The 27,241-nt window shown below is 39.1% G+C and overlaps 3 protein-coding genes across 3 annotated transcripts; 1 reads left to right on the top strand and 2 right to left on the bottom strand.

Moving 5' to 3' along the window:
• Positions 1 to 477: 477 nt before the first annotated feature.
• LOC133010948 (dynein regulatory complex protein 11-like) lies at positions 478 to 6,485 on the bottom strand. Its single transcript, XM_061078620.1, has 19 exons — positions 6,475 to 6,485; positions 5,081 to 5,408; positions 4,831 to 4,950; positions 4,482 to 4,664; positions 4,311 to 4,382; positions 3,947 to 4,152; positions 3,740 to 3,824; positions 3,546 to 3,641; positions 3,352 to 3,427; positions 3,058 to 3,164; positions 2,809 to 2,895; positions 2,667 to 2,728; positions 2,454 to 2,536; positions 1,940 to 2,047; positions 1,654 to 1,853; positions 1,287 to 1,373; positions 1,019 to 1,196; positions 697 to 935; positions 478 to 594 (listed from the first exon to the last, which is right to left on the bottom strand). Exons 1-19 carry the CDS (start codon positions 6,483 to 6,485, stop codon positions 478 to 480), a joined length of 2,445 nt encoding a protein of 814 aa, XP_060934603.1.
• Positions 6,486 to 8,793: 2,308 nt separating this feature from the next.
• On the bottom strand, positions 8,794 to 15,419 carry LOC133010947 (dynein regulatory complex protein 11-like). The gene is made up of 19 exons (XM_061078619.1): positions 15,409 to 15,419; positions 14,048 to 14,375; positions 13,786 to 13,905; positions 13,439 to 13,621; positions 13,266 to 13,337; positions 12,601 to 12,806; positions 12,391 to 12,475; positions 12,198 to 12,305; positions 11,970 to 12,045; positions 11,681 to 11,787; positions 11,438 to 11,524; positions 11,308 to 11,357; positions 11,105 to 11,187; positions 10,337 to 10,444; positions 10,058 to 10,257; positions 9,598 to 9,684; positions 9,334 to 9,511; positions 9,005 to 9,243; positions 8,794 to 8,901 (listed from the first exon to the last, which is right to left on the bottom strand). The coding sequence occupies exons 1-19, from the start codon at positions 15,417 to 15,419 to the stop codon at positions 8,794 to 8,796; spliced, it is 2,436 nt and encodes an 811-aa protein (XP_060934602.1).
• Positions 15,420 to 17,837: 2,418 nt separating this feature from the next.
• alkal1 (ALK and LTK ligand 1) lies at positions 17,838 to 25,802 on the top strand. Its single transcript, XM_061077470.1, has 5 exons — positions 17,838 to 18,108; positions 20,886 to 20,939; positions 21,764 to 21,847; positions 23,775 to 23,848; positions 25,758 to 25,802. The coding sequence occupies exons 1-4, from the start codon at positions 17,838 to 17,840 to the stop codon at positions 23,837 to 23,839; spliced, it is 474 nt and encodes a 157-aa protein (XP_060933453.1). The 3' UTR covers positions 23,840 to 23,848; positions 25,758 to 25,802.
• The last annotated feature ends 1,439 nt before the right edge of the window (positions 25,803 to 27,241 follow it).

Genomic DNA, 27,241 nt, shown 5'->3' with positions numbered 1-27,241 from the left:
GCCATTGTGATAGTGTGTTATTTCTGTCAACAACATCCCAAATGTAGTACTCTTAACGAAGTGTCAGAGCCAGGCAGCTGTAACCATACACTAAAACAGATGCCCTTGACTGAAATCAAACGGCCAATCATGGCACGTCTAATTACAGCATGGCCCAAGCTCTGATAACTATAGCAATACGAGTCCGTCCACTAGGCCACTGATTCTCTTTTAGATCATATTCATCAAGTGTATGTATTTTAGTTGGTTGTATATGAGCGCATGCAACTATAACATAGGGGCAGATTTATACCTCTGCCAAAAAAGTTAGGTTTTCCCCCCTGTGTTTGTTATTACAAATTTTCACAGTTTTCCAGAGAATAATTTATAGATCTTCATGAAAAAAATCCTAAATATTTGAAAGCATTTTAATTAGTGATAAGGAGTCAAATAGAATGGCAGACAAAAATCACATAAACATGATAACAAATTTACAATTTATTTCTTTCCTTTCTTCTTCTTTGCATCTTTGTTTTTGACCGGAGCTTCTTCTTCTTCCTTTCCAGTGGCAGCTTTAATCCTCTTCTTTCCCAGAGGGGTCTTTGCATACCAGTTCTGGGAGGATAAACAAGCATGTTGACATAAAAATAATCTGACAATTAAACACAGCAATAAAAAGAGTAATGGAATAAATTGAATACGGCATATCCTCTTTACTTTAAGGGCCTCTTCCTCTTCCTGAAACACAGGGTCGAGCTTGGCCAAAGGGGGAACAAACTCTGAAGCGGTCAGGGGTCTTTTTGCCTGATGAAGGATGCGATGCTTGGTCACAACACGTTGGACCACCCGTACCATGTGACCTGGAGTGTAGCCATCAGAAATCTTCGAAAGAGAGCTGAGGTCCAATGCCTGGGTCACCTCACCTCCCTGCTTTGTGATCAGTTGTTTCCACAGGACTGAAAGCAAACAGAGTCAGAAAGGTCATTTTCACAGCAACAGAGTAAAGAGAACCATAATGAAGAGTTTCAAAACATCTTACTATATCTAGAGCCGTAGTCAGGTCTTGGGATGAGGAGGATTTTGCTGTACATTTTACACAGTGACTTAATGTCAGCACTTAGAGGGTCTCGAGTTGTTCCGACTATCAGAACACGATCTTCCCCCTTGATCAACTTAAGGGACTTGGACAAATCTTTCTTCAAACGCTTGGGCTCTAGCTGTTCACACACATAAAACAAATATAAGGTAAGTTAGTATGATTACACAACATAATGACACCACCCAGTGTTCATCCTGAGTAGTAGTACCTCTTTTTCTTCCTTGGGGACTTTCTTGTAAAACATTTTCTCTGCATCTCCGATCCATATTACAGAAGGTTGCAGCAGTCTTGCAACCTGAGGAAATACAAAACATTTGACCTTTCTATAAATATAAAGAAACTGTTAGAAACTTACATAGATTTTTAAATGTACACTGTGATCACTGTGATTTGGGGCCCTTGACTTATTCAGTCATAATGTATGGATTTGGCATTACACATATAGGTTGGCTAAAGTTTGTTACTTTACTGAGTACATTTTAATTTGCTTTATTCAAAGAACTTCAGAGTAGCATTATCAACTTTCTAAAATGGAAATGAAACTGGGTTCTTTGGACTTCAAGGCGTCCTCTTACCTTGAAGACCATGTGAAGCATCATGGCAAGGCCGTTCTTGCCTGGGTACTTTCCTGCCGTGTTCAGCGTTGACAGATCGAAGAGGTTGGCCTCTGTCTCCTGGCAGATGGCGTGGACCAGCATCTTCTTACCTACACCTGTTGGCCCTGTTAGTAGTATGGCCTTTATCAGAGGAGCCTTTTCATGAACCACCTGAGAGCCTGCAAACAACACACATCTTATGTCCAAACCACAAACAATTTTTCGATTATATTCATTTTAGATGTAAAGTTAAAGACTTTCATACCTAACGGTAAAATTCCATATAAAGTTAAGACTTGTCGTACATCCGACAGTGACGGCATGGGCTCAATGTCATATTGCCTCAGTGTTGTCCCAAGATAGCTGTAGTCACCTGAGAAAAACAGGGAACACAAAAAAAACAGACATGTTTAGGGGATTGACATTTACGGGTGTAAGCTAATTTTTTTCAGATCCAAATTGAGATATGGTGAATTTAAATGTGGTTTCATTAGGGGACTGTTGGGCATTGGTGGAGGAATTCTCTCTCTGAGTACCCTATTAGTTTGAAATAGCTTACTGTGATCATGCTGTTTTAGCAAGGACTAACCAGAAGAGGGCAGCACGCCACTACACAATTTCCAGATACTGACCATAGACTGTAAAGATACTGACACACACATTTCTGTGAGCGTTAACGCATCAGTTGTTAAAAGCTCACATGCAATTGTGATCATGACAAGATAAAAATGTATCTAAGATAACACATCACTCTACACAAATAATGTATCAAATCTTACCTATATAATCCTGCAGCGCCACGTTTTTTGGCTTTTTCAACAGGCCCTGTTCCACAAGCTCCTGACACAGAGACTCAAGAGTCCTAGAGGAAGTGGATAAGTAATGCAGTTGTTTTCTCCAGTATTTGAATTGACTAATTCATCGACTTAGTAAAACTCTTTTCTCCACTGAAAATCATAAACCCCATTCTGTTAGGCTCTGTGTAAACTCACCTATCAGCGGTCAGATCTTTCTCCTTTTTCTTCTTCTTCCCACTCTTAGATCCTTTCTTTTTCTATCAAGTAAAAACATATTGTAAGGAAACATCTTGAGGAAATCAATGTAAACTGTGAACACAGAGTTTCCCTTCAGTACCTTGGCGTTTCCCTTGGTCTTACCACCCTTGTCTTTATCCACAGACAGTTTCCATTCAGCCAGCTCCTGTCTCATCTGCACATCCACCTAATAAAAGCAGAGCAATCCACTGAGTGCAACAAAAGGTGGGGCTATTATGACGGTTAAACATTAGTGACTATGGCACTGAATTTGACAAACAGTGCATTTTTTTCAGTCTGCAGCATTTCAGTTTGGGCATTGTGCTTTCAGTTCCGTTTTCAGCATCACCTGTAGTTGAATATCTGCCTCAATGACTTTCCTCTTTTCTTCCTTTATCAACTCCACCTCGTGCCGCTGAACAAAGTTTTTGGACTCGTTGCGGTTTTGCCAAAAATCTGAGGATGAAACATTTACTTCAGACTTTACCATGAATAAGAATGTAATTATACACTGAAAGATGTCAAATGGCTAGAAAATGTAAAATGCATTCTAATTCCTCTCTTGCATTTTGCCATCTGAACAACATACTCTCAAACTGCTGTTGACCACAGGATATCTTCACCTTATTTAACTTAAACATACCTTCAAAGGTTTTGTTTCCCACTTGCAGGTCTGACAGAAAAGCTGAAGGTAGCATCTTCAACCCTTCCTCCTCTTCCTGTGGTTAAAACGTTATATTGGCAAAGGAGTGGAAAATGCAACAAAGGTTGAGTTAAATCAATTCAATCCCATGTATTCTATTCTATGTAATTGACATGTATTTAATAAAACTGTACTTCTATGTCGATTTTCCCCTTTTTCTTCTTTTCTTCCTTTCCTTTTGGTCTGTTGTTTGAATCGTCCTCTTCCTTTGCAGCAATTTCTTCCATTAACTGAGAAAAATAAATATACATGGAACTGCATTTCTCCTTCTGAAAACTACAGAAAATATGTGCAATGAAACATACTTTACACTTATTGTTTTTTTTACCTGCTGAGGATTCTTCTCTGCAAAAAGGAGAGCTGAGCCTCCATCCTCTGCATCAGGGTAGTCTGGAAATGAGCCGGTAGCATCGCTGGTTGAAAAAAACACAAAGGGGGAAAAAGTGAGAACACATCTACTTTATGTCATTATATATTGAAATATTACACCATGAGAGTAAAAAGTCACCCACCAACACCCTCTGTGTCACCTTACCGGCATTCAATGAACCACTGTCGGATTTGTTCTTTCATGGTGTTGCTCATGTCATGACCCTCCACATCTAGTAGTTGTTTTGTAATGACTACTATTGACTTTTGGTAGTCTTCTTCATGCTCTTGCTGTTTAATCCTATTGCAAGCTTCTGTAGCTTTGGCAGCGATCTCTGCAGGGCGTGGCACCTTATATTTTGGATTCATGGCCTAAGATAGGAGTGATAAAAAAACTGTATGTTTTGAAAACCTTTGATTGCATTATTTTCAAGGTGTAGCTTGCTTTCTCTAGTTTTTCCAGGATTATCTTCCCTAGCTTAAGGAGTATTTGAAGGACAGTTTAGGGAAATGGATGGCACATTACTCACCATTCCCAGAAAAATCATTTCTTCCTCCCGAGCAATCTTTGTCCACTTCCTCTGTACGTAACCTCTCCACACCTACAAATCAGATTCAACAAACTCTTTTATTATGTAAAATGACAGGACAGAGATGGGGTAAATAGAGAGTCATGTAGTACTACATTTGTAACTGAGGACCTTCTGAATGCAGACTGCAGCTGCCTCAATTTCAGCTGCTCCAGGCTCCTTGGTCCTGTACATCCTGTTCATATTTCTGCTCTCTTCATTCAACTTTGCCCTCAGGCGTCCTTGGCGTGCCCTCTCCGCAACTTGAATGATCTTAATGGCCTTCTCTGGACTAATTTCCTTGACCTTTAGAGGCTACAGGGACAATAAAACAACGAGACCAATGTACTTGAACAAATATTTACTTCTTTATCACAAACAGGGAATGAGAAATATCTTTTTATCAAATTTCTATAATTCACCTACACAAGGTAGTATGTGAATGAGGTATTTTCTCAAATGTGGCTGCTTTTCAACTCACTTCTAGGCTTTCGGTTACCTCCACCAGTTTAAGGATATCTGTCACCATTGTCTTTCGTTCTTGTAATTCTTTGCTGCATTCAGTGATGAAATAGCGAGGAATTGGGATTTCAAGGTCTGCCTAAAGTGACAACAAAGAAAGTAGCAGTTTAGTTATTAAGAGACATTGATGAAAAAGCTGATGTTTGTTGTGTATATGTCAGTGTAACTGTTGAGATCTCAGAAATCCAGTTTAGAAAAATGAAACTCACAGGACTGAGCTTTAAGTCATGAAGGATGTCATCCATGTAGTGGTACTCTGAAAACTCTTTCTCCACCATTTCATTCTTCAGCTCCAACAGCCTCCCTATCACACCATCAAGAACTGTCCGAATTAATCTTCTCTTCTGAGGGTGGATGACCTGGTCATAGATCTCCTCCAGCTTTCTGAAGATTTGGAGGTAGCGCACATAAAAGAGGGCCACACGCTGGAAGAACACCACCCTGTCCTTTTCTGGACGAAGGGGCTCAGCAGGCAGCTCCTCCGCCAGCAGACGACTCAACTCTAACTGGACATCGGCCCACAATTTATTGTATGACCTAAAGAAATGGAACAGTCATTTTGTACACTTTTTTAAAAAAGGGGTCATAAAGAACACTGTTTCCGGTCAGTCTTAAAATGACAGTTCGAAATAAACACTGTAAAATGTTTTGCTTGTTGTACATATTCCTCCTGCTGTTGCGCGACAAAATCCAATTTTCATGTGCAAAATTGTGTTTTAAAAGTATTTGTACATAAGGCTTCAGCAGTCTGCTTTGATCAAATCCGGTGGATATCTTCCAAAGTTATTCTCTCAAGTGTAAAATGATCTCTTTGTGTTTCCACATTATTTTCTTGCTGAGCTGCAATGGGAGAGACTGTATTAAAAAGATAAAAATAATTGAGAAAGGTAAAAGACTTTGAAATACAGAATTTGGGAAAAATCCATCTGTCTTGCTCCAGCAGCTTAAGTCTCACAAAAACTAGTCCCCAATACTTCATTCAATACAGTTTTACATTTATCGCGCAAAGTCACAATATATATTGTGACTAAAGGCTCTTTACTATAGATCTTTAGAGAAAATGAAAGACAGGGTTACTTTTTCATTATGGCAATCATAACTTGCTCATATAAAATACTATTATAAATAAATCCTTGAGAGGTGACACAGATATTTCACTTGACTCTTATTCATGTTGACCCCGACTATCTGTACGTCAACAGCAACATACCTGTACCGTAAGACCACGAATAGACACGCATCAATTCTCAAAGTGCAGTTGGCGTGTCCGTGTTTTCACAAACTACGGACCACGTGACAACAGTACCATGAACAGCAGTGAGTGGTATATTCCAATAGAATATTGTTATATGCTGCTTCCCTTGGTGAGGTATGGAACAACACACTTTCAAATATTACATTCACTGTTGTTGCTGGATGATGACTTCCGTTAAACCCTAATAGTGCATTCAAGTGTCACGACAGTAGTGTTTAGAAAAGACTGAGTATTATATTTAACAAATTAGCCCATTAGCTAACCAGCTTAAGTTACATTTGACAAGCCAGCGTTAAACGTACAGTAACAACGATAACTATGGCAACCACGGCTGGTTGGAGGTTTTACCTTTGCGACATGTCTCCGTCTCCAGAGTGAGAAACGATCCCAGTTTCTCCTATCAAATAAATTAACACAGTTAGAAACAGTTCAACATGAACTGAAGTTAGCTAAACTTAGCTGAACGTAGCTAAAGTTAGCTCAACGCGATGTCAGCTTCTCTAAGTTGACACGGCGCTGGAACCGTCTCCATGGTAACCGTGTTTCCGGAAGTTGCTCATGTAGTTGCATAATTTACCTTTTAATCTGTTGAATTGAAACTCACAGTGCAACATTTACAGCTGGATTACTACACTACACAACAAAGATATGATAATAATCATAACTAACGGTCAGGTTTTTCCAACCTACTGTTGAAAAAGAAATCAGTGATAAACGAGAATCCTTTATTTATTATTATTTGACCTACATCTTACGTAATCCACGTGAACATGTTTTCTCTTTATCTTATTTAATTGGACATTAAACATATTAGGTCAGGTGCAAACCAGTGCACAGCACACCACAAGAGAGCTGATAAAAAAGAAGAAATAATAAAATCAAGAAAATATATATGTATGATTAATTGAGTAATACTGAAAAAGATTATATTCTAAATATGTTGAAAATATAATAAACTATATTATAAGATTGAATAAGAATCTTCACTAAATAACAAATCAGAAATGAGCAAAGAACCATGATTTATCTCCAGGGGAACCCCATCACTTTCACATCTACTGAGACACCAGATGCTGATCCTGTCAATGAAGACACTGTTTTCTATCACACTGTGTAATATAATGGGATTCGTGGTTGTGCAAATGTGGCGTTCTGCTGCAAGAACCACACTACAACTCAATTATATTTAATGGAAGCTGCATGCAAGCCTGTGTTCCTATTGTAAATGACACGATGAACATATCAACCAGCCTGGAGAGTCCTTATAATACCACTCATATACTTCACTATTGACGTAAAGTGCAAATCTTTTTTTGATAGAATAAAACAAACATGGGTGATTGTTTGACTGTTTTGAAACCATGCAACTCCTGTGTCACAAAACTTATTCCTCATATGTTTTCAGACAGTGAAGTCATGCAGGTGGAGAGGAAATGGCACATACTGTTGACTATCTTCTTTCTGCTCATCACCTCGGGCCAGTGCATGGACAGCAAGGAGGTCAAGCAGAAAGAGAGAAGGACCCTGTTGGATCTAATCTTGCAGGTTATCAGAGACAGCCAGCAGCGGGACAAACCCATCTCCCGGCGCTGCAGCAGTGGACTCCTCACCTCAGCCCAAGACATGAAGCTCTCCCCCCGTGAAAAGCCTTTCTATGTTCCAAGGCTGGATAACAGTAGACTCATAGGTAAGCTGATAAGATTTAATTTTAGGTCCTGATGATGAAAGCATAATCCCCATTTTACTGTGGGAGACAGCTGTCATTGGTCTGGTCTGTGCTTTACATTTTTTATTGGAGCCTTATTTAGTTTAGCTGAATGGAACATTTAAGAAATGGGGGAAAATAAAGTCAGGCTTTGTTGTTCATAAATTGGATTTAGGCAAGTGTAAACTCAAAAGACAGGGTGCAGCAGTCAAGTCTTCTCTGTCCTCAAACAGTCCAGCTCAATTTAAAGTGCTTCACCTAAACACATGTGCCGCAGGTGTGCATCATCTGTGTTGTGACGGTGTGTTGAACTCCCGTGCTCTGTGTGCACCACCACGATGCGCTGCTGATAGGCAGCCTTTGTACATATGTAGTTTAGTTGTTTGTATATAAGCGCCTGTGACTATAACATTGAGGTAGATTTTTTCTCTCCTGCTTCCTTGAACTGGGTCTTCAGTGCTTATATCTCCCGCCTGATGTTGTGGATCCTCGCAGCTCTATTGTTCCTTGTGTAAGGTTTTGCGGAGCCTTTCTTTTCCTCCTCTCCGAAATGCTAAGCCTCTCCCTTCACCGTTGGCTCCAGAATTTGGTCAACATCATCATCAAACTGTTTCCATAGTGCAGGCCATTTGATCCACCTCCAGGTGGATTTGGTGCTGTTCACTCGTGGACAGATTTCCACAAAACTTGATGGAAGGATCATGGAAGAACTTATTAAATTTAGGTGTAGATTTGGATCAGGGGGCAGCTCCATTATTTTTGTTCTCTTTCTTTAACATTGCGACATAGCGTGTTAAACATTTTCATAGTTTTCCAGGGAATCATTTATAGATCTTCATGAAAAAATCCAACATATTTGAAAGCATTTTAAGTTGTGAGCGAGAGAGAGAGAGAGAGAGAGAGAGAGAGAGAGAGAGAGAGAGAGAGAGAGACGAAAAAAGCACATGACTGTGAAAACAGACTTATTTCTTTTTTTTCTTCTTTGCCTCTTTCTTTTTGTTTTCTTCTTCTTCCTTTTCAGCTGCAGCTTTAATCTTCTTCTTTCCCAGAGGGGTCTTTGTATACCAAATCTGGGAGGATAAACAAGCATGTTGACATTAAAGTAAACTGACAATTAAACACAGCAATAAAAAAAGTTATGTAATAACATTTTAAATGGCATATCCACTTTACTTTAAGGGCCTCTTCCTCTCCCTTTAACACAGGGTCGAGCTTGGCCAAAGGGGGAACAAACTCTGAAGCGGTTAGGGGTTTTGTTGCCTGTTGCAGGACGCGACGCTTGGTGACAACACTCTGGACCACTTGCACCATGTGACCTGGAGTGAAGCCATCCGAAATGTGCGAAAGAGAGCTGAGGTCCAATGCCTTGGTCACCTCACCTCCCTGCTTTGTGATCAGTTGTTTCCACAGGACTGAAAGCAAACAGAGTCAGAAACGTCACTTTCACAGCAACTGAGTAAAGAGAACCATAATGAAGAGTTTTGTTTGGGGTCTTTTCTCACTGAATCTGGAGCCGTAGTCAGGTTTTGGGATGTGGAGGATTTTGACATACGTTTTACACAGTGACTTAATGTCAGCAGTTAGAGGGTCTCGAGTTGTTCCAACTATCAGAACCCGATCTTCCGCTTTGATTAACTTAAGGCACTTGGGTAAATCCTTCTTCAACCGCTTGGGCTCTAGCTGTTAACACACATAAAACAAATATAATTGAAATATGATGACACAACATAATGACGCCACACAGTGTTTATCCTGAGTAGTAGTACCTCTTTTTCCTGCTTGGGGACTTTCTTGTAGAACATTTTCTCTGCATCTCCGATCCATATTACAGAAGGTGGCAGCAGTCTTGCAACCTGAGTAAATATGAATTTAAAGAGCAAAATTGTGCCTTTCTGTCTGAATGTGAGCATAACTTGAGAATATAAATACCTGTGAGACACGTATATAGATTTTTTAATTCATACTCTGATCACTGTGATATATTAAACCTTTTATATGAAAATATACTGCCCTGTATATTACATATCATAGTAAATGGTTTACTTTAAAGGGGCACTTGGCTTATTTAGTCATTATATATGCATTACGCATATAGGTTGGCTAAAGTTTAGTTACTTTATTTAGTACATTTTAATTTGCTTTATTCAAAGAACTTCAGAGTAGCATTATCAACTTTCTAAAATGGAAATGAAACTGGGTTCTTTGGACTTCAAGGCGTCGTCTTACCTTGAAGACCATGTGAAGCATCATGGCGAGGCCACTCTTTTCTGGGTACTTTCCTGCCGTGTTCAGAGGTGACAGATCGAAGAGGTTGGCCCCTGTCTCGCGGCAGATGGCGTGGACCAGCATCTTCTTACCTACACCTGTTGGCCCTGTTAGTAGTATGGCCTTTATCAGAGGAGCCTTTTCATGAACCACCTGAGAGCCTGCCAACAACACACATCTTATTTCCAAACAATTGTTCGTTTTTATTCATTTTAAATATAACGTGAAAGACTTTCATACCTAATGGTAAAATTCCATATAAAGTTATGACTTGTCGTACATCCGACAGTGACGGTGTGGGCTCAACGCCAAGTTTCCTCATTTCTGACCCAATGTAGCTGTAGTCACCTGAGAAAAGAAGGGAACAACTATTGCACTAGAAGTTGTGAATCTGCATCACTTGGAAAATTGCAAGAGAAGCATCAAAATCCAATTTCTGACTCTACACATTATTGTGGTCATTACCTCCACCAACGAGGTTATGTTTTTCGACAGCAGGTTTGCGCAAAATCTACAGTATAGATATCCACAAACCTTTGGGAAAGGACGTGATATCAGTCAAGAAAGAGCCCATTCAATTTTAGTCAGATCTGGATTTTATCTTTAGCATTGCAAGATAAGGTGTTTTGCATCTTGAATCTTTATGAAAAAAAATGGAGATGTTTGGAGATTAACATTAACAAGTGTGTGCAATTTGTTTCAGTAACAAATCAAATTCAGACCTAGTGAATTTAAATGTGGTTTCATTAGGGGACCGTTGAGCATTGGTGGAGGAATTCTCTCTCTGAGTGCCCCTCTAGTTTGAAATAGCTCACTGTGATCATGGTGTTTTAGCAATCACTAACCAGAAGAGGGCAGCACGCCACTACACAATTTCTAGATACTGACATAGAAATTCCCGAACTGTGAGAGTTAACACATCAGTTGTTAAAAGCTCACATGCAATTGTGAATATGAGAAGATAAAAATAAATCTGAGATAACACATAAATAAAGTATAAAATCTTACCTATATAATCCTTCAGCGCCACATTATTTGGCTTTTTCAACAAGCCCTGTTCCACAAGCTCCTGACACAGAGATTCAAGAGTCCTAGAAAAAGTGGATAAGAAATGCAGTTGTTTTCTCCAGTATTTGAGTAGACTAATTTATCGACTTAGTAAAACTCTTTTCTCCATCGAAAATCATAAACGCCATTCTGTGTAAACTCACCTATCAGGGGTCAGATCTTTCTCCTTCTTTCCACCCTTACCTCCTTTCTTCTGTCAAGTAAAATGATATTGTAAGGAGACAGCTTGAGGAAATCAATGTAAATTGTGAACACAGGGTTTCACTTCAGTACCTTAGCCTTTGGTTTGGCCTTGCCCCCCTTGTCTTTATCCACAGCCAGTTTCCATTCAGCCAGTTCCTCTCTCATCTGCACATCCACCTAATAAAAGCAGAGCAATCCACTGAGTGCAACAAAAGGTGGGGCTATTATGAGGTTTAAACATTAGTGACTGTGGCACTGAATTTGACAAACAATTTATAAGTCTGCAGCATTTCAGTTTAGGCTTTGTGCTTTCAGTTCTGTTTTCAGCATCACCTGTGATCGAATCTGTGCCTCAACGACTTTCCTCATCTCTTCCTTGATCAACTCCACCTCGTGCCGCTGAACAAAGTTTTTGGTCTCGTTGCGGTTTTTCCAAAAATCTGAGGATGAAAAGAATAAAAAGTAATTACACACTGAAAGAGTTCAAATGGCTAGAAAATTTAAAAATAACTTGTAAGTGTGTTGCATTCTAATTCCTCTCTTGCATGTTGCCATATGAATAAAATACTTTCAAACTGCTGTTGACCACAGGATATCTTCACCTTCTTTAACTTAAACATACCTTCAAAGGTTTTGTTTCCCACTTGCAAGTCTGACAGAAAAGCTGAAGGTAGCATCTTCAACCCTTCCTCCTCGTCCTGTGGTTAAGGAGTGGAACAGCCAACAAATGTTGAGTTAAATAAAATAAATCCTATTTATTCTACATCTTCACCCATTTAAAAAGTTTGATAACACGAGAATTTACTCAATGTAATATTTTGCAAAAGACATTTATTTAATATAACTGTACGTCTGTGTTTTTTTTCCCCTTGTCCTTCCCAGGTTTCTTCTTTTCTTCTTTCTTTTTGGGTTGTTTCTTGGAATCCTCCTCTTCCAGTGCAGCAAGTTCTTCCTTTAACTGAAAAAATAAATATGCATGGAACTGCATTTCTCCTTCTGCAAACTACAGAGAAACTGCAATAAAAACTGATGGTATTTTTTACCTGCTGAGGATTCTTCTCTGCAAAAATGAGAGCTGAGCCTCCTTCCTCTTCATCGGGGAAGTCTGGAAATGCGCCGGTAGCATCGCTGGTTGAAAAACACACACACAAAGGGGAAAACGTGAGAACACATCTACTTTATGTCATTATATATTGAAATATTACACCATGAGAGTAAAAAGTCACCCCCCAACACCTTCTGTGTCAATTTACCGGCATTCAATGAACCACTGTCGGATTTGGTCTTTCATGGTGTTGCTCATGTCATGACCCTCCACATCTAGTAGTTGTTTTGTAATGACTACTACTGCCTTTTGGTACTCTTCTTCATGCTCCCGCTGTCTAGTGCAATTGAAAAGTTCTGTAGCTCTGGCACCGATTTCTGCAGCACTTGGCACCTTATATTTTGGATCCATGGCCTAAGATAGGAGTGACAAAAATACTGTATGTGTTGAAAACCTATGATTGATAGATAGATCTTTAGTTATACCTATGGAAGAGGATACAGAAAGAAGTGAGATGAAAAGGGGCCAACATTTTAGTTAAAGTAGGGTTGGTAAGTTGTTTGCGAAAAATCGTAATCCTCTACAAGTTATGATAGACATCAATAAATATAATCATCAGAGAATATTTTAATATGGACCTTAAGAAATAATGTATGATTGTACTGTCACACCCTGCCCATGCTTTTACTCAGGGCCAACCCTGGCAATGTTGGAGCCCTAGGCGAGTTTTCAGATTCGAAAACAGGCCCCATAACCATCGCTGTAGATCGCGAGCCGGCCGAGGCTGCTCTTGCTAGCTTTTCCAGGATTATCTAACCTAGTTTAAGGAGTATTTGAAGTACAGTTTAGGGAAATGGATGGCACATTACTCACCATTCCAAGAAAAATCATTTCTTCCTCCCGATCAATCTTTGTCCTCTTCCTCTGTACGTAACCTCTCCACACCTACAAATCAGATTCAACAAACTCTTTTACTATGTACAATGACACAGGGCAGAGACGGGGTAAATAGAGAGTCATGTAGTACTACATTAGTAACTGAGGACCTTCTGAATGCAGACTGCAGCTGCCTCAATTTCAGCTGCTCCAGGCTCCTTGGTCCTGTACATCCTGTTCATATTTCTGCTCTCTTCATTCAATTTTGCCCTCAGGCGTCCTTGGCGTGCCCTCTCCGCAACTTGAATGATCTTAATGGCCTCCTCTGGACTCATGTCCTTGACCATTAGAGGCTACAGGGACAATAAAACAACGAGACCAATGTACTTTAACAAATATTTACTTAAATATCACAAACAGCAAATGAGAAGTATCTTTTTTTCAAATTTTTATCAGAGATAATACCTCATTCACGTGAATGAGGTATTATCTCAAATGTGGCTGCTTTTCATCTCACTTCTAGGCTTTCGGTAACTTCCACCAGTTTAAGGATATCTGTCACCATTGTCTTTCGTTCTTGTAATTCTTTGCTGCATTCAGTGATGAAATAGCGAGGAATTGGGATTTCAAGGTCTTTCTAAAGTGACAACAAAGAAAGTAGCAGTTGAGTTATGAAGAGACATTGATGAAAAAGCTGATGTTTGATGTGTATGTCAGTGTAACTGTTGACATCTCAGAATTCCAATTCAGTTTAACATTTTGTTAAAAATGAAACTCACCGGAATGAGGTTTAAGTCCTGAAGGATGTCGTCCACGTAGTGGTACTCTGAAAACTCTTTTTCCACCATTTCATTCTTCAGCTCCAACAGCCTCCCTATCACACCATCAAGAATTGCCCGAATTAATCGTCTCTTCTGAGGGTGGACGACCTGGTGATAGATCTCCTCCAGCTTTCGGAAGATTTGGAGGTAGCGCACATAAAACAGGGCCACACGCTGGAAGAACGCCACGCTGTCCTTTTCTGGACGAAGGGGCTCAGCAGGCAGCTCCTCCGCCAGCAGACGACCCAACTGTATCTGGAGAACGGCCCACAATTCATTGTATGCCCTAAAGAAATGGAAGCAGTTTTTTTGTTAAATTGTTTTAGAAAGGGGTCATGAAGAATAGGTTGACACTGTTTCCGGTCAGTCTTAAAATGACAGTTGGGTGCCGAAATAAACACTGTAAAGCATTTTGCTAGTTGTTCTTATTCCTCCTGCTGTTTGGGGACAAAATCAAATTTTTTAGTGCAACAATTTGCTCAAAATGTTTATATAAAGCTTCAGCAGTCTGCTTTGATGAAATTAAGTTGATATCTTCCAAAGTTATTCTCTAAGTGATCTCTTTGTGTTTCCACATTGTTTCCTTGCTCAGCTGCATCGGAGAGACTGTATTAAAAGAAGAAAATAATTGAGAAATGTAAAAGACTTTTAATTGGCAAAATATCAATTTGTTTACCTCCAGCTGCTTAAGCCTCACACAAACTTTGTAATAAATGTTTTCACATAATCACATCTTTAGGTTTTCTCCCAAATGACTTAACTCAATTCAATTAGATATGTTTTGCCTAAAATCACTACATACATTAACTGTAGGCACTTAACACAAAATGAAATATATTAAAGTCAAAATTGGCAGCTTTTTCAATGTAAGACAGAAAGCTTGTTCATATTGAAAACTCTTTAAAAGAAAACCTTGAGAGGTGACAAAGATATTTTACTTTACTCTTGTTTTCACAAACAACGGACCATGTGACCACAGCACCATAAACAGCAGTCACTCACAAGCATTGTGCCAGGATGGGCAGGATTGATTCAGAACCAGTTGCAGTGATATATTTTAATTTCAATATTGTTATTCGCTGCTACACCCTGGGTGAGGTATAGAAAAACAAACTTTCAAATATTTTATTCATTGTTGTTGCTCTCTGTCGTGTTGTTGGATGATGCTTTTCGTTAAACCCTAATAGTGCAACAGCTTCACTGTTGTTGTTTGCATGAACCCAGCTAGCTAGCTGACCAGCTAAAGTTACATTTATACTCGCCTTAAACGTATGGTAACAACGGTAAATATGGTAACTACGGCCGTTTGAAAGTTTTACCTTTGTGACATGTCTCTCCTCCAGTGTGAGAAATGTTCCCAGAGTCCCTTATCAATTAAATTAACAGAGTTACAAACAGTTCAATATTAACCCTTTGATACACAAGCAATACAAACCCCTTCTAATGAGCAACATGGGTCAAAACTTACCTGAAGAGGATTCTTCTTTGTCATCAAAGACATCAAAATATTATCAAAGGAGCCTGTCTGAAAGTCTGAAATGACTGGGACCAGCCATACTTACACTCTGGATAAAGAAAATCAAAAGCATATTTTCAAATGCATATCGATCAGTCTATATACTGTTATATTTCAAACTTTATTTTGTTGATCTAGCTATGGTTGGCTAGCCAGAAAAGAAGCTAGCTAGCTAACAGCAAGTTAGTATTGTACATATTGTATTTCTCACTAGTAATGGTATGTAAACAAAACTAACATGCATCAGATGTTCAAAAGCAGCTGTGTGAATGTATGGCAGTTGTTCAATAGTGAGAACATACTGTTTTGGTCATGTTTGACCCATGTGTGTTAAAGTGATGTAGAAATTCAAACTTTACGTTTGTTTATAAAACAAACGAGGAAAAAGGAAAATAAGGATTTGTGATCATCAAAAAGAAGTTAATTGGGGAATACCTGAACTACTGAATGATGAAATTCATTCACTGGAAAGATATAGAAAATAAAAACAGGGTCACTTTTTACCCATGTTATGTATCAAAGGGTTAACTGAAATTAGCTATATACCGTTTAATCAGTGGATTTAAAACTCACAGTGCAACAGGGACAGTTTGATTACTACACTACACAACAAATATATGTTATCATAATGAAAATAAATAAACTTTCAGGTTTTCCCAACCTACTGTTTTTAAAGAAATCAGTGATAATCATTTATTTATTATTATTTGACCTACATCTTCATTGACCCACACCAACTTTTTTCCTTTTTATCTTATTAACTTATTAAAAAATATATATTCTAAATAAGGAGAAAAAACATCAACTATATTATAAGACTGAATAAGAATCTTCACAAAATAAGACATCATACATGAGCAAAGAACCATTATCTCCAGGGGAACCCCATCACTTTCACATCTACTGAGACACCAGGTGATGATCCTGTCAGTGAAGACACTGTTTTCTATCACACTGTGTAATGTAATGGGATTTGTGTTTGTGCAAATGTGGCGTTCTGCTGCAAGAACCACACTAAAACTCAATTATATGTAATGGAAAATGCATGCAAGCCTGTGTTCCCATTGTAAATTACCCGATGAAAGTAATCAACCAACCTGGAGAGTCCTTATAATACCACTCACATACATCACAATGGTCCCACTATTGAATGGCCTCAAGCAGAAAGCTTGAGGCCACTAATCTACTAACTTCCTGGACTCCTTTTCAAGTGCATTTTTATATTTAACGCAGGGTGTGATAATTCTGAAAAGCTCTGCCACAGTGATCCTAAAGGTTTATGCTGAGGGCTGGAAATCAGCCGGGTGTCTGCTTCTGGAGGCGCATTCCCTGCCACGCTTAGGCGGTCACAAGACTTGGACCATCGCTGCACAAAAACACCGACACGCTGTCAGGTCAGCTAGAAGCTAACAGGCCCACAGATTCTTCTCTTCTCCGCATCCGACGTCCAACAAGTTGCTCCATTTGGAAAAACCCACTGCCTTGCGCGCTGCCGCCCCCCGGTCTGTGTCGTTTTATTTTCTATTTTTCCAGTGTGGATTACAGCTCGGCTCTTTCTTAAACGACAACCCACCACTTTGTCAGGAAAAGGACCTTTTTTACCTGGAGTTTAAAAGCCGCTTTAAAACTTCAACTAAGTGGTGTTTCGGTGCGTAAAGGAGGGGCGCACGCTGAACTGAGCAAACGCCACTGGAGGAAATTGCTCCTAAGATGTCAACATTGCTTTGCCACCCACTCGAAATCGATTGTATTACCTTCAAGAAGGTGGCTCCTCGTATAAATAGGGACGCATTATTTCGAGAAAGACGGTGGTGAGGCGCAATCTGTTGGGTGCTCTCTCTCTCTCTCTATCTCTCTCTCTCTCTCTCTCTCTCTTCCTCTCGGGAACTATACAGACAACGCCTGGAAGAATTTGCGGAAGACAACCGTGTCCACTCTCCAGGACATACGCATCTTTAACGCCTGAACTAGTAAGTCTGCAGTTGGATTAACTACATTTGTTTTCCCCTTGTATCCTCAGGTGGAAGAAATGCAACTCGTGCGTAAAGTGGATTCCTCCAGACCATTTATATCCCCCTTTAAAGGACATTTATTTTGTACCCTTTTTGACGTAAAGTGCACATCTTTTTTTGATAGAACCAAACAAACATGGGTGATTGTTTGACTGTTTTGAAACCATGCAACTCCTGTGTCACAAAACTTATTCCTCATATGTTTTCAGACAGTGAAGTCATGCAGGTGGAGAGGAAATGGCACATACTGTTGACTATCTTCTTTCTGCTCATCACCTCGGGCCAGTGCATGGACAGCAAGGAGGTCAAGCAGAAAGAGAGAAGGACCCTGTTGGATCTAATCTTGCAGGTTATCAGAGACAGCCAGCAGCGGGACAAACCCATCTCCCGGCGCTGCAGCAGTGGACTCCTCACCTCAGCCCAAGACATGAAGTTCTCCCCCCGTGAAAAGCCTTTCTATGTTCCAAGGCTGGATAACAGTAGACTCATAGGTAAGCTGATAAGATTTAATTTTAGGTCCTGATGATGAAAGCATAATCCCCATTTTACTGTGGGAGACAGCTGTCATTGGTCTGGTCTGTGCAGTACATCTCATATAGGAGCCTTACTTAGTTTGGCTGAATGGAACATGGGGTTCATTTGAGAAATGGGGGAAAAGAAAGTCAGGTTTTGTTGTTCATGAATTGGATTTAGGCTAGAGTAAACTCAAAAGACAGGGTACAGCAGTCAAGTCTTTTCGGCTTCTCTTAAACACATGTGACGCAGGTGTGCCTCATCTGTGTTGTGACGTTGTATCACATTTATCATACTTGGTGCATCTGTTATTTCACCACGCGTTTGAACAAATCGCTCCCTCGCTCAGACTGTGATTGACTGATGGACGGAGAAGTGGATAGGTCCTGTGAATTCATGTGGGAGGAGCACCGTCACACCGAACCCCAGTGAATGATTCATTCAGTGTGATTCATTGTGGAATCTCAAATATGAATTCCCCCCCCCTCTCCCCTACACACACACACACAAACACACACACACACAAACACACACACACACACACACACACACACACACACACACACTTTGACATCCCAAAGAGCATTTCTAATCACAGGCATCTCTGCAAGGCATTAGAGACTGAGCTTGTGCTGTGTCACATCGATGTCACTTACATCATTCCCTGTTACTGCTTTTGAACACACATGGAATGCTAAGACTATATGAGGAGACCATTAAACTGTGTTTCATTTATATGTCAAGGAGAGTCTAATATGCTGATGATTTGAGCTTCTTGCCTAAAACAAAATGACATTCAATATTATTTTCCATAAAAGTGAATCTCCAATTTATTTTCAATCTTCCGCTAATCATTTCTCCTAAACTAAGTGAGAACGTGCCAGTTGTTGCTCTGCCTTACTGGATCAAATAAAACATTATTTCCAGACAGGAATTAGGCCATAAAAGTACATCTCCCTTTAATTATCTGTGATCCAAGACAGACGGTTTGCCCGAGTCAAACTGTAAAAAAGACAAAGCAAACCCAGCGTGTCGTCCAGGATCTGTATGTGCAGTAGGTGTTTATTAAGTGCCAAGTGAAGGATAATGTGTTGTTTACTGCTGTTTTTAGAATTTTCTCGACCATCACCATCAATCAGATCATGTTGTGGGGTTTCTGCACAGGCATCGTGGAGCTCAAAGTCTCGGCTCCAGCTTACGCAATTGGAAAAGTACTTTTCTCAGACCACTGGCTGGATGGAATTTATCTTTTGAGGTTATTAAAAGCAGCATATTAGCAACTGGTGCATGTGACACAACCAAAAGATCCATGGTCACGCAAGGATAGATGCTTTGAACACAATGAGGAGGAAGGAGAAACAGCTGTGAGCCCACAGTACGTTCACCCTATAGTCTTCCCTATTTCCCTCTTTGATGTGTGTCGACTCAATATGCCCACGACAAGGCACACGTAACAAGAGGGAACCTTCACTTTATAACTAGTTTTGTCTTTTATGCTTTCTCTTGTCATATGTATAGCACAATAAGTAAGCTTCAGACTTTTATATTGTAATATTGTTGACCTGCATTTATTATTATCCAGGAAATACAGTACAATGTCCTCATGTAGGTGATTTTGTGTAATCCTGGCTGCCACTTTCTTTCTTTCTATCTAAATTTGATTTTGGCTTGATGGCAAACTTGGCTGTTACACATCGATAATAATTTTAAGAGTTGTCAAATCTACTGTATAAGTGTATTTATCTGTTTATTCATAAAAAGCATGGAAAGGTTTGACTTTAAAGGGATTAGAAATGACTCCCTTTGTTGGCTCTCAAATTGACAACATTCTCATCTCTCATTGCAGTTACAGCATTACACGCCCTGGGGCTGGTGGCTAATATAGTGTTAGCCCAGTAACTACTTGCATGGACTTACTCTGATGAGCATTAAATGTCCATACAATAATCTCTTCAGCCTGTTAGCATGGCCAGTGGGTTATCAGACAGCCGCTTGTGCTTCCTGTGTGGACACAAGAGGGGGTTCGCCTGAAGCCCTGACACCAGATCTCCACAGAGAATAATGTCAGGGTGTAGGTGCATTATAGAAATACCAAATATGCAGCATCACCAATGCAACAAATTCAAATGTAACAAGAATGGCATAGATTAGAGTGCAAACCTATGCCAAGCCCCGACAGTCCCCTAAGAAAACTACGTTTACATTCACTAGATTCTGATTTTAAATTGGATCTGCACCAAATTTTACCCACTCATATACATCAGCTTTCTTTTCATCCAAATCCATGAATTACTCCCTGAGAAATCAATTAAATTGTTACCCGTGTGTTAAAATAAGTGAGAGTAAAAACATTAATTCAGCCTTGTGTCATGCAGCAGCCCTCTGAAACATTTCATGGAAATCGGTTTAGTAGTTTTTGCGTAATCCTGCAAACAAACCATCAAACCATAATGAAAACATAACCTATTTAACTGGGGTAATAATGTTGATTTACAGTGCTGTATTCAGACATTTTATTTACAGTCAGTGCAGTGAAATTATTTTGATCAGGACAATGAACCATGGAAAATAATCATGTAGCCTTTTGTTGAGCTGAGCCATATATTTGACATTAAAGTGGTTATAATGACAGATGCAGCACAGGTTGACTTTGATATTAACCGTCATTTCACTTGTCCCAATCATGGGCACGTGCTCATCTGTTGTGAAATGTCTTGTTGTCGACCGACAAGCTAACAGTGTTTCTCTCTTCCAGAAATAGTTCCTCGAGATGCAAACATGAAGGGCAAATTCATTCAGCATTTCACAGGTAAGAACATTTACCATCCAACATCATCTGTGCACCGTTTTAGCTTTGGGATCTGCTGCTGTCCTGCTGCAAACATTGCAAAACTGTTTTAACTGGCAAACGTCTGTAAGAGCATAGTTAACACTTTTCTCATGTATCTTTTGGCTGTTGTTTCTTTAAGTGTTTCCCATTCAAGAGAATCATTTTCATTTCTGTGAGCCACCCTTCAGCATGCCTCATTCACACTGCTGTTTGTCAGACGTCAGACAAAAATGTTGGAGACCTCCAGTTTTATACAGTTTTCTTATATTCAGTAGAAAGAAGTCTTTTACATTTCTATTGGGTAAAACATTCATCTTAAAACTAGTCACCAATGCTGCCAAATAAATGTAGTGGAGCATAATGTATCATTATTCTGCTCTAAGATGTAGTTGGGTGGAAGTATAAAATAGTAACTGTCCTCCACTGGAAGCCGACAGAATTAAGCTGCAGGCAGTGAAAGGTTAAGCAGATTATTTGTCTCGGGACCTATGAGTAGACTTCATTATTGGTGTGAAAATCTGGAAGCTTAAACGTTTGTTCAGAAACTCTTAGTGGTGATTATGACTGAATACTTAATTCTTCAGTTGAACCCTGACTCTTTAACCCTGCACTGTTCACCCCCCACTCTGTGATTTGATTTGATTCAGTTTTTTTATCAGGGGCATTTCTTATAAACTCACTGTGGGCTTGTGGTGTTCTAATGGTGTGTTTATACCAGCAAACCGGATAAAGAGGACATGATCACTCACTTGTTCATCACAAGTCTTTTTTTCACTTTGGCTGATGAGACCTTTTCTATTAAGCAGGACCAGTCAAGTTCTCGTCGGAGTGCAGAACACACTTTCATAGACTTTATCACAACACAAGGGACTGCTCGCGACCAGCATGTACGTATGCCTTTTAACACTCTTCTCATAATGTGCTCAATTACTTGACTGCATAAATATGATGCTTTAAAGGCCCTAAAATCACAATTTAGTGATAATTGTATCAGTTTAAGTTGTTGTTAGTTGTTCACTTACATATGATCAGAACAGACTCAGTGCTAAACTTTTTGAATGCTAAACTCTTGATAAATAAGAACTAAGGATTTTCCCAAACTTTAACTTTTATTGGTGCACATCTATCATATATAGTCAGATAGACCGTATCAGCAGGGACAATATCATCATAATTGGCTCGCTCTAAATGGATATGGATTCAGGACAAGTTTATATAAAGAACAGTTATTCCTAAATGATTGGTCATATCAACGTTTTAAGAAAAGCTATTTGCATTTTGTCCCTTTCTGAGCATTTGGCCTTGACGCAGGTTGTATTTCTGTGATTTGCAAGGAAAAACATTTATTTCTAAATTTTAAAAAGTTGATATGTTAATTTGCTCTTCTCAGTATTCAATCTATCAGTATTTTCCTGTAACCCATTTGAGGGTCACGTACCCCATGTTGGGAACCATTAACAAAGAAACACCCGGAGCTGTAACCTCTGTTTGCAAGCTAAAGGATAAGTCCTTCTCCGTGGAATGTTTACAGTAGGAGAATGACATCCAGCAGAATTTGGAGAATGATTGCAGACTATGTGGGTTTGTTACAGACGGGTGTGTTTAGTTAGACTTGCCTTTACTGTGGAGGGGGAATCAGTGACAGGGGTCTCTCTGTTGGGCTCCCCCTGATGCCTCTGTCAAGTAAGCACAGACTTACAGCATTCTGGTTGTAATATTCAGTAGGTAGTTTAGTTTGAGCCAGACAGGGAGAGCCGATGGAGAACCACAACTGGTTCACAGACAGGATTCATTTGACTGTTTAACTGGGATGACGTAGATGGTTGTTAAATGCAACGTTTATGGCTCATCTCTCAAGCTAATGTCACTGCTGATGATATTAGAAAACATGACGGATGGTTTACTTCACATGCTGAGTGTGTTAAATGGACTTTTCAACTTTAAATGCCCTGTCAGGAATTAGCATATCGCAGCAACGCTGATGTCAACACTGCCACTTAGACTAGTGTGGACCTTTTGTCCACCATCACTTTGACTGACACTGTAAATTACTTAGTACACACTGTATAGTTTTCATGGGTCCAGCATATAATTTACATGAGTAATCTGAAAACACTATAGTGCATTTGCATTATTTTTACACATCCAAAGTACCAGGCCTGGCAGAATTTAAAACACTAAAATGGGAAGGACGCACATTTCCAGTAAACATCTTTTGATGGATGTTGAATCGACAAATCACAACAAAATGCTTGAAAAGGAGAAAATCTGCACATCTAAAGCTCCTGTTAAAGAATTTAAGAATCCCATCTTAAATACCTACAATGCATTTTGAATAAATCATGTAATATATCAGCACTACAGAATATGCATATCATAGCAGACATCGTCATAAATATAGATAGAAAAAAAGAGTCCAAAATACATAATATAAACTCTGGTGTGACGTTCATGTCACATCAATAGTTGGTGTTCCATAATAGGTTTAGGCTACACAGCCATTATAAACATTCACTGTTAACTATCTCTCTTGATACATGTTAAAAAAGACAGAGTCAGAGTAGCATCAATGATCTACATTCAAGCGGATGTATAGAGAAATATCTAGAGAAACAATGTTATCAAGAAATAAGGACGCTGGACATGGTCTCATATAATCAAGAATTTTAAACTCTGAAAGTTTGTTTCTCTACCAGCTTATAAGAATCTAGTTCTGAAAAAGAGACATACAGTATATCCGTGCTTTGATTTCCAAGGTGTTATGATATTAACATGTTAATGACCTTTCTCCCCCACTGTCTTTTTGTTTTCCAGATTACAAAAGATGCGCAAGATTGCTAACTCGATTAGCAATGAGTCCGCTCTGCATGCAATCGTAAATATTGCATGTAAGTAACAGTGTTTTTATTTTCTTGGGCAGAGTTTTGGGCTGCAGCACATGCACTTTTATTGTCCCTGACAGCACCCTTTCACATGTCAAAGTAAAAAGGGTAATTGAGATCTTTATTTTGTATGTATGCACTTGATACATTTTATTCTCAGTGGGACATGGAGGAATTTCTTTTGTTGCTCTTCATGGGCAGATTTATTTTAATGTTTGTCTGATGTGCAATGGAAGGAAACTTATACTCATATAATCAGAAACGTTGCTGTAGTACATCTGCCTGGCATGTGTACGCTGTCACAATGTAGTATTTCTAAGTGGTGGACATACTGAAAAACTAAACCGTCACAAAGAGCCTCCTAAGTGTTTAATCTTAATTTAACCTTTTTTTGTGGTTAGTGCTGTTTGGCTGAAGTTGTAAGCAAATCAGTTTCATAACATGTAGGAGAGAGAGAGAGAGAGAGACAGAACCAAGAGACGGACAAATGTTGGGAATGAACATGTGGTGTGGTCAATAATTCCTGTTCCTTGGAAGAAAAGAACATTTAAGTTACTAGTATGTCTCTCTCCACTGTTTATGTATTTGTTTATTGTTTATACAACATGTTCGGCTCAAAACTATTTTATCTGTACCCTCACTCCAACCTTTATTTATTCAAAGAGCCTATGGACAAATAATTTGCATAATGTCCACAGATGTTGAACTCTTCTCTTTCCATATTAGCTTATGCAACCATGGTAACTATATATGGTACAACTACAAATTACAAAGGTGAAGAGTGAATCTATCGATTAATTTTACAGGTAATACATTTTACATATAAAAGATAAATATTTTGATGAAGTTTTCAAAAGCTTTTCTTCAAAATATAAAAAAGTAAAAAATAGTTTCTTTAAAAACAACAGCGTATTAGGGCCAGATAGAAGAAAATAAATTAGTAGATTTTGAGTTAGTTAATTAGGAAAAAGACAAAGATGTATTCTGGAAATATCAGATTTCCCCCTGAGTACTGTAAACACATAACATGATGTTTCTAAACTGGAAATGAGTTTTCCATTTACCCCTGAAGTACATAAGGAATATTATCTTGCCATTACATCATTTTGTCAACTGGCATGAGAAGTATTTTGATCATTTCTGCCTCATGACTGACAGCTTTTTACAAACATTATATAAAAGGACGCATTTGATAATAAGTAATGCACCATTCGTGGCCGTAGTAAGTAAAGTCTTATCCATACGCTACCCTTAAACACCCCAAACCCAAACAAAGACATTCTGAAGACAAAGGAGAAACTCAGACTGTCGTCAGTGGAGTAATTTTGGACGTAGTCATAGTCATCCCTTTGTTAAGGTGATCGTCAGTGACAGCAGGTCTGATGCGTTCACTGCCGTCTAGCCCTTAATCCAAAATGGGTAAGAGCACGTACTCCCAGCGAGCGCAATTAGGTCTGGTTGGTAAGTGACTGCTGCAAAAGAGCTCGTTGACACAAGTGGCCATTTTAGTTCGTTTGAGGTATTTTTGTGGTATAGGACTTCTGGTGATTAGAAAATTGAGGAGGCTGACACATCCCCAGGTATTCAGTTTCTGAAGTGAATCAGATAATAAGATCCTGTCCGCACCGTTCTGAGAAATCTAACAAATGTATATCACAATTGACAGGCTTTTGACGAGATATTAAGTGATTCATTATCCTCAGACATGACATGTCGTGGAATGCTGGTAATGGCAGGCACGTAATGGTCGCCTTTAGAAGCTGGCAACATGACTTTAGGAGTGATGAAGGGTTAAGATGTTAAATGATGTGACCAATACTGCAGGGGAAGAAATTGTGTCACAAAATAGAACTTTAAATCACACAAAAACTGCACTTGTTTAACTCAAATTTAGTTTTTTATTATTTCATTTCAGGTTGGAAAATAAAGGAAGAAGGATCAACGTTTTGCCAAGGAAGTGCCTTCAAATCCACAGCAGTCACATGAACATTGTTGTGTTTATAGTGTTTTTATTTTTGTTTTTTTCCCTCGTTGTCATTACTAAAAATGCTGATGGACCTCGGTTGTTTTTGAATGGGTGTGCTCTTTTTTTATGTATCTGTATGTACCATATACATTAGTATTTGTAAGGAAACATTAATTTAATATTAAATACATCTATTTATTGAAAGGTTATGTATATAATATTTTCACAACCATTCAAAATCAGATTATTTTGTTTATAAAAGTTATTTCTTTTTCCTCTGAGGCCATTATTATGTTCTCAAAGTGATCATGCTCCATCATTGTCTTCATTACATTTTATTTGGCACTTGAGTAATCGCTGACAATGAGAACATATGGAATGACATCAGTGGTGATAATGCACTGCAGTATTGAACAATAAAGAATATTGAAGCACAGCATATTTTGGTATTATTGGAGACAGCGGGAGAAGGGGATAAAATGTCAAGAGGATTTAGAGTTGGATTGGCCCTGTGCAGACAGACGGTGTGATGGCTGCGACTGCAAATCCCAGAGAGCTATTGAAATAAACGGTTTTCACACACCCCCTTTATCCCAATCTCCACAGCGTTGGGGGGGAAAAACGCACAAAGTCCTCTACTCAGTGTCACTGGCATTTGTGAAAAACACCAAACAAAACTGGGTTTCATCACAAACTTACCACAGAGTGATCTATTTTTTCAATCTGTTTTTAGTCGTCTGTTTTTATATTTCCAGCACCCTACTGACGCCCTCCCCAAGTGTTACCATGAACTGATTTCCTCACCTCAAACTGGAGTTCATTGCAGCATTACTGGCAGGTTTATTATTTGTCTCTGGCAATCCCCCACTCAGACGTATCCGAAAAATATCTTGGACTCTTGGAATTGAAGGGATCTTGAGCAATTGCAGCTCAGCAGAATCAAATATTCTTTGGATAAGAGCAGTAAACACTTAGTGGGCTCCTTAAGTAAGCACATGTGCAAAGCATTTCTAATGTTTGAAGTCTTCTGTGGAGATTGTCTAAATAGTCTAGTTGTAATGTATACAGATAATCCTCCTTTTATTAACTGCTTGAAAGCAATATTTTTGTGTTGGAAGAAGTTTCTTGTACAGATGAGGAAGCAGAACTTATAAACAAATTTCTTCAAGATCATCCAAATAAAATAAACAGAGTGTGCCTGGTATCACAGATCTGGAGCCTGCGACCACATGTTATAATACCCAACCTGACTTGAGTTTGTGCTCGCCCAGAGGATTGTTTCTTGCTTGTTTACCTCTGCTAAGTCGGTTATGTTTTGGTTATGCTTCTATTTGTTTTTTCTGTTAGTTAGCAGGATTACAAAAACTACTGGGCAGATCACACAGAAGTTGGTGGACGGATGCAGTATGGGTCAGGGAAGAAACCATCAAATT

The sequence above is a fragment of the Limanda limanda genome, chromosome 9 (genome assembly GCF_963576545.1).
Source record: "Limanda limanda chromosome 9, fLimLim1.1, whole genome shotgun sequence".
Taxonomy (NCBI): domain Eukaryota; kingdom Metazoa; phylum Chordata; class Actinopteri; order Pleuronectiformes; family Pleuronectidae; genus Limanda; species Limanda limanda.
This window is presented reverse-complemented; position numbering and strand designations above follow the sequence as displayed.

Excerpts from the sequence above, each read along its gene's own strand:
- LOC133010948 (XM_061078620.1), bottom strand. Across the intron at positions 2,048-2,453 it reads GGCGCTGCAGGATTATATAG|GTGACTACAGCTATCTTGGG; the intron begins GTAAGATTTGAT and ends TGTTTTTCTCAG. Across the intron at positions 1,854-1,939 it reads ATATGGAATTTTACCGTTAG|GCTCTCAGGTGGTTCATGAA; the intron begins GTATGAAAGTCT and ends TGTTGTTTGCAG.
- LOC133010947 (XM_061078619.1), bottom strand. Across the intron at positions 13,906-14,047 it reads AGGACTTAAACCTCATTCCG|AAAGACCTTGAAATCCCAAT; the intron begins GTGAGTTTCATT and ends TTGTCACTTTAG. Across the intron at positions 13,622-13,785 it reads AAGTTACCGAAAGCCTAGAA|CCTCTAATGGTCAAGGACAT; the intron begins GTGAGATGAAAA and ends TTGTCCCTGTAG.
- alkal1 (XM_061077470.1), top strand. The coding sequence starts at position 17,838 with ATGCAGGTGGAGAGGAAATGGCACATACTGTTGACTATCTTCTTTCTG. Across the intron at positions 18,109-20,885 it reads GGATAACAGTAGACTCATAG|AAATAGTTCCTCGAGATGCA; the intron begins GTAAGCTGATAA and ends TCTCTCTTCCAG. Across the intron at positions 20,940-21,763 it reads ATTCATTCAGCATTTCACAG|CAGGACCAGTCAAGTTCTCG; the intron begins GTAAGAACATTT and ends TTTTCTATTAAG.